The sequence below is a fragment of the Bos indicus genome, chromosome 17 (genome assembly GCF_029378745.1).
Source record: "Bos indicus isolate NIAB-ARS_2022 breed Sahiwal x Tharparkar chromosome 17, NIAB-ARS_B.indTharparkar_mat_pri_1.0, whole genome shotgun sequence".
Taxonomy (NCBI): domain Eukaryota; kingdom Metazoa; phylum Chordata; class Mammalia; order Artiodactyla; family Bovidae; genus Bos; species Bos indicus.
The window spans coordinates 29666570-29673652 of record NC_091776.1 but is presented as its reverse complement, the minus strand read 5'-3'; the positions used below and the strand labels follow the sequence as shown (position 1 = coordinate 29673652).

Below are 7083 nucleotides of genomic sequence, written 5' to 3'. Positions count from 1 at the left end.
AAGACAGTTTTAATTAGGTTTGTCCCTTTATAGTTGGGGCTTCCCTGGTGGCTCAGATGGTAAAGTGTCTGCCTGCAATGTGGGAGACCTGGGTTCCATCTGTGGGTTGGGAAGATCCACTGGAGAAGGAAATGGCAGCCCACTCCAGTACTGTTCCCTGGAAAATTCCATAGACAATAGAACCTGGTGGGCTACATGGGATTGCAAAGAGTCGGACACAACTGAGCAACTTCACTTCACTTTATAGTTGATTGGGTCAACCACACCTAGGGTCTGTGACCCAAGAGTATGGTCTTTATTTTCCTAGAGTAGAGATTATGTTCAAGAGCATTTAATACCATGTACTAAAGCACCATTGAAAGCCTTGGTTGGGAAAAAATCTAAAACTGCCAATTTGTCACTAAATCTTTTGAAATACCAAGGAGTTCTTCAGAAATAACAGGAAGAGATCCTCTGTCTGTTCAAAGAAGCCATGCTCTAGTTGTTCATGGGCTGCCTCTTATTTTGCACATCTCTAGTATACCTCCAGGAGATACTGTGCCCGAGTCAACAAAAATAGGAAAACCAGACGTGGATTAAAAAACTACATACATTTAAACATTCTTGTTTGGGATTATTTGTGCCATGTTTGCTTATGTCAGTGCTGTTAAGTATAATTATTTGCATTGTTGTAGCGAAAATTTTATTATAAACCATTTCCCCCTACACAGGTATGGATTAGAATGTCTGTTCAGGTTTTATAGTTATGGACTGGAAAAAAAATTCAGACACGAAATTTTTAAGGATTTCCAAGAAGAAACCAAGAAAGACTACGAATCTGGTAAAAACAAAACAACACTTTATTCAATTTGAAAATTGTAAATATGAATCTGTCAATAAATAGGGAGATTGTATCCTTTTTTGAGGGGTGGGGGACAGACTAATATGACTTTCAGGCCACTATTATGATTTGTTATAAAGGATGGAACACCATATGTAAGAAGGTTTTTCATGTGAGATGTTGGAAAATAATCACTCCCAAGAGTTTCTTTATGGATTTGCATTTTGTCATTATTCCTTTGACTTACATGACTACTCACTGATGTTCCTTCCATTATGTGAAAATTCTATGTAATATGAGTAAGTGTGCTCGGAAAGGTGAAATAGTATAGTGGGTAACAATACAGGCTCTGGGCTAGAGTCTGAATTCCATTTCCACCCCTTAGTAGCTCTGTGGCCATGGTTAAGTTGCTTAATTTAACCTTGTTTAACTTGCTTAACTCAGTTGACTCATCAGTAATATTTACACAAGAGCACCTATATAACAGGGTGGTGTATAGGTCAAATTAGTTTAATATACAATAAACCACTTAAATAATACCTGTTATATAGCAAATGCTTAATAAATGTTAGCTGCCATTATTCATTACAGTGTTAGCCTCAAGATCTAAATAAAGTGTATATTAGAAGACATGGCTTAATGCTGGTAAGACATAGTCAATATGAATCATTTTTTAAGGATTCTATATATTTTATTGTATATATTTTTTGTTACTAGGTCAGCTGTATGGATTAGAAAAGTTTTGGGCTTATCTAAAATATTCTCAATCTAAAACACAATCTATTGACCCCAAACTTCAGGAATACCTCTGTAGCTTTAAGAAGCTGGAAGACTTCCGTGTTGATGTAAGTTTTAAATTCTTTCACTGTATTATTTTTACTACTCTTACATTTGAGCTATTTGGGCTTATCAGTGACTTTCTTAACTTTAATTTTATAGTTTTTATTTTTTAACTTTCATTTTGAAAATTCAACTTTCTAGTTTTGAAATCAAACTTTAAAATAGGTGCAAAAATGGGACTTCCCTGGTAATCCAGTGATTAAGACTCTACACTTCAATGCGGGTAGCACAGGTTTGATCCTGGGTCAGGGAACTAAGATCCCACATACCATGAGGCCAAAAAGGGAAGAAAAAAACAAAACAGGTGCAAAAATAGTATAGAGAATTCCCATATACTCAGTTTACCCACAGTCCCTGAATGTTAATATCTTATATAACCACAGTGGAGTTGTCAGTCACTTTAACCAATTTGATTTCAAGAGGAAAAGGAAACATTTTTTAAAGAGAATGGAATGAGCATAAGATAAAGGAAAAGGGGAAAGAAGAGAAAAGAGAAACAAGGAAAGAAGAATCAAAAGGAGCAGAAAAGAGAGAGGTGAAAGGTAAACTAGGTACTATAATTTGTTTGTCTTACAGTTTTGTGTAAATAGATTTGATAGTCCAGGGGTGCAGTTAACAGAAGTACCAACATCTCTGGAATTATAGAGCTGTGTTTCCAGAGTGGTCCAGCCAGTTCTGTCACAAAGATGTCCTTGCTTTATAATATTATAGTGACTTTTGCCCTGTCTGAAGAGTGTTGAAGAATTCAGACCTCTGCTTTTAAATACAGTAGAAGTTTGGAGGAGGAAAAGATTAGAGTTATAAATTCTTTGCACTTGATGAAAGTTGCATAAAGAACAAAAATAGCCTCTCTGAAACGTTTTCCCAGAGTTATGGAACCCAGTGTATGTTTATGCTCTACCATATAGTTCAAGCCCTAAAACATAGGAGAAGCTTAATAAACATGTGTTGAATGAAAGAATTAACTGATAGGAAGGAAATTTAAGTTTAATACCTTAAATTTCTGTTACATTTTCCTTGTACTAATAAAATCTAAAGTTTCCCTCTGTTGGAAAATTCTGACCTTAGATTTTGAAGGGAGAAAAAAATAGTAAAATCATCACTATGTTGTCTTTCATAATTTGCAGCCCCCTATTGGTGAGGAGTTTGGAAGAAAAAGACATTCATCTACTTCTGGTGAGGAGAGTAATCGTCATAGACTTCCATCTAATTCCTCTACAAAGCCACCAAGTGCTGCTAAGCCTACACCTGCTAATCAGCTTCAGGTTCCAATAAATTCTCCCAGAAGGAACACTTCACAGGAGTCCAGTGACAATTCACACCAGAACAATGCTGCCTCAGTCCCAACAAATGGTGAACTGCCTGAGAAATAGACTCTTAACAAAAGTTGTTTACCCTTGAAATCAACATTTACATCAGTATTTATTTGGGAAAATCTTCTGATGTTTAATTGTGATAATCAGAAAAAAGAAGAAGGAAGAAAAATGGTAGCATTTTTTTCTAGCAGGATAAATTCTAAAAATGTTGCCTTGATTTCACCAAGGATAGTTTTGGTAACCTTTTATAGAGATCCTCTAGTAATATATTTTAGTCTCAGTATTTCTTTTTCAAAGCTATTGTTTACAAGAACAGCCTTCCTTAAATATATATAAAAACATCACAAGGAATGCCTAACATTACAGCTCATACTTCTTAAAGAAGATATAGTATGTTGTATTCATCTCTTCTGTAGAGCTCTTAAAGAATCCAATTACCCCATTATCAATTCATATTTGAACTTATCAAAAACAAAGGAAGATTACGTATATATTTTTTTTAATTCAGAAAAAGAATGTGAAATACCACAATTGCTTTTCTTTTAGATGTATGGTTTAAAAAAAATTTTTTTTTTTTTTTACAAAAGTAGAGATATATTGCAGTTATATTGAAGTATATGTACCTTGAATGTTGGGTTTTGCTTCCCCTCCCCCACCAAGTCATACTTCATGACTTCCATAGTTATTGTTGTATTGATGTGGAGTGTTCTGAATTGACATCAGTCAATTATATATTAGGATGGATTTACTTTTTGTGACTATATAAACCTGCACAAGTAATTGAAATTGGAGTTGGGATTGGTTGGAATACTGTCCTAAGTTAATTAAATCTTGCACTGTTTTGAATGCATTTGCTCTTTGTACATCTGCAGGTCTGTATGTCACAAGTAGTCAGATTATCCTCAGTTTAAAAGGAATACCTAGTTTTTCCTTTTTTGTGTCTTTTAGTTTTGTTTTATGCTTATAAGTGTTTTCAAAAACAAATTTACTTCTAATTTTTATTACTGTTGCAACTGATGTAAATGATAGTTTTAGTTTTTGTGGGAATTAAAATAAAGCAATTATTCTAAATTATTTGAATTGAATTTTAATTATTTTTGTTTAGAATATAGTTGAAAAGCTGTAATTTTCAAATTCTAGTAGAAGGCCATTGTATTTTGTGAATGAAGTTTTAGTGTTAAACTTATATCCATTTTTATTTAACATATATTTTCCTGTATTGGGAATAAGCAACTAATTTAAGATACTAAATTAATTTATTATTTTCTCTTTGATGTCTTGTCGTTATAGAATGACAATATTGAAATACATATTTTCTTTGGATAAATGGACTAGCCTTTAATAAATAAGAGATTTTCATTACTTTATTTCCCATGAATAAGCAATAATCTGTGGTTGTATAATATTTAATATTTGGGAAGTCATCTTGATATATTACTTCTAAGAAACTGTCAAATTTGAATATTCAGAAAATCTACTTAGATCTTGGGAACAGAATCAAAAGTAAAACAAATAGATTTAGATAATAAATTTTAAAATGTTTTCTTACATGCATATGTAGTTCTGGCTTTTCAGTGAGGACTTTCCAAACCATGCTTATTAGCTTTGAGTGCTCTCTTGAATTGATCTAAAAATCTTTCTCAATACCCTTTTTGTGTTGAACATTTACATCTGAAACCTGTATTTAACGTTAAGATTACTTCCACTCACCTAAATATGCAAATGTATATTTGAAATTTGTATATGAAAATTGTATATTTTATGTGAAAATACAATAATCAAGAGTTTTGTGATGTGTAATAAATTAGTTTTATCATATTATTTTGATTATAAAAACAATACATGTACATTGGGAAATTTAGAAAAGCACAAAGATGAAAATAAAGTACTTTTTTAAAAAAGGAAAAAACAAAATCAGTATCATGCTATACATACAGCATTATCACCTGCTTTTACTTGTAGAGGTAAGCATTTTCTGGTTATTAATATTTCTACACCATGACTTTTACAAGTTATATAGTATTGTAGCATGTGGATGTGTCATAGTTTATTTAGCTAAATCACATATGGTTGAAATTTTGTCTGTGGTCAGGTTTGGGCTGTTACAAACAACAGTTTAATTGATAATATCCTTACAGATAAATCTGTGCGTAAACTTGGAGTTACTGCCTAACATAAATTCCTAGAAGTTGAAGTTCTAAGTGAAAATATATTCCCAATTAACGTACTCTAGAATGGTTGTAAAGTTTACCCTTTTACTAATAGCATCTGCTTTTCTATGTCCTTACCAACACTGGTTATTATAAATCTTTTCTTTGATAGATTGAGAAGCAAAAAATATTATTTTAAGGTCATTATTAAGGTCATCATTTTAATCAAGTTACTAATAGACTGGTAATTTTATTGTTTATTATAATATTTGTAGATGGCTTGGTCATATCTTTTATGTTTTCCTTTTAGCATGATTATCTTTTTTGATTAATTTATAGAGCTTTTTTACTTAGCAAGACTATTAATCCTTTGCTTTCTAATTTTGTTTGTGTATATTTGACATAGTATGTACATTTTTTGGGTAAAAGTTTAAAAAATTATACCACTTAAAGCCAAATGTGAAACTTAAGCAAATAAAAGCATTGTTATTCAATGAAAAGAAAAACATTATTGACTATAAATCTAAATAGTCCTACTTAAAATTTATATAAGTTCCTAGAGAGCTTTCCTGGTGGCTCAGATGGTAAAGAATCCACCTTAGAGACCTGGGTTCCATCCCTGGGTTGGGAAGATCTCCTGGAGGAGGGTATGGCAACCCACTCCAGTATTCTTACCTGGAGAATTCCCATGGACAAAGGAGCCTGGCGGACCATAGTCTGTGGGATTGCAAAGAGTTGGACACAACTGAGCGACTAAGCACAGCACAGCACAGCACTAGAGACCTTAGATGCTTCCATCCTTGTGATTTTGTAGTTTTCAATTTTATTAAATAAAAAAGGCAACATTAAAATGTTTAAATTACTTGTCCTTTTAAAGGGATGGTTGAAACCATCTTTGGAATTCTTTATACTAAAAGGAATTAAATAAGAAAGTTATGTGTTAACATAGATATCATTTTAGTTTCTAAACAGATTTTATTTTTTAAACTTGTTTTTGACAGATTGGGACTTCATACTAACATTCTCTGATGCTTCCTCTTGCCATTATACTAAATGATATTACCTCTTTCCTTTCTGTGCTTAATCATATCTTTCACCTAATTTCTTAGCTCTTATGAAGCTGCTTTTATTTTATTATATAGGAGACTGATCTAAGAGAGTAATACCTAATTTTATCACCACTAGATGGCAGAATGGAATAAGTCAGATCTGTAAGTCTTTTGACAGGTGTGTGTGTGTGTGTGTGTGTGTGTGTGTGTGTAACTCTCACTCCACTCTTACTCCATCTTGTGATTGTGTGTGTGTGTGTGTATAACTCTCACTCCACTCTTACTCCATCTTGTGGTAACATGTAATTATATCCATTACTCTTGCATTCCTAATAGTCACATGTTAACAACTAATGATTACCTTGTTACAGCAATGTCAAACTGCTTAGTTATTAGTAAATAAATACAGATAAATTAAGGTTTGCATATGATTAAAGATAAAAATGCTTTGGGTTTTTTGGTCATTTCATTTAAAAATTTGTAGTACTTCATTAGCATTATTTGTGATTAACTCTTGAGATGTAAACAAAGCAAGAAAATTGTAAGATGTATCTGTTTAATTTGTCTAGCTAACCTAAGCTATGTAGTTAAATCCTTCCTGAAACACGAGAAACTTAAAACTAGGTGGTACTTTTATGACTTGAACTAAAAGTTATCATGCAGTTAGTTGAATGGCAGAGCAAGAATTTGAACTCAAGTAGTCTGGCCTAGACTTCAAGCTCTTCATTTTAACCAGACTGTTCTTTAATAGCCTGAAATATTGAAACATATGAACCCTGACTCTAAAACTCAAAATGCTGTGATTCTTAATTATTATAAAATCAAGATTAGATTCTTGTGGTTAAGACTAATGTTGTTTTATCTTGGGCATCTTCTGTAGTAACTAGTGGTCTAGTGGAATAATTATA

General features: G+C 32.3%; 1 protein-coding gene and 1 long non-coding RNA gene across 7 annotated transcripts in view; one reads left to right on the top strand and one right to left on the bottom strand.

Annotated features, from left to right (window-relative positions):
• The window catches only part of LARP1B (La ribonucleoprotein 1B), a 139639-nt gene extending 134203 nt beyond the window's left edge, over nucleotides 1-5436 (top strand). For 4 of the 5 annotated variants that reach the window (XM_070769116.1, XM_070769115.1, XM_019977716.2 and 1 more), the window contains 3 exons: nucleotides 711-820; nucleotides 1538-1665; nucleotides 2788-5436. In XM_070769116.1, coding sequence (XP_070625217.1) covers nucleotides 711-820; nucleotides 1538-1665; nucleotides 2788-3033 — 484 coding nt within the window. In that variant the 3' untranslated portion in view covers nucleotides 3034-5436. The remainder of the gene's footprint in view (nucleotides 1-710; nucleotides 821-1537; nucleotides 1666-2787) is intronic. The other variant, XM_019977717.2, reaches the window with a different exon arrangement.
• The window catches only part of LOC109571325 (uncharacterized), a 28948-nt gene that overhangs the window by 12395 nt on the left and 9470 nt on the right, over nucleotides 1-7083 (bottom strand). The window lies entirely within an intron of this gene.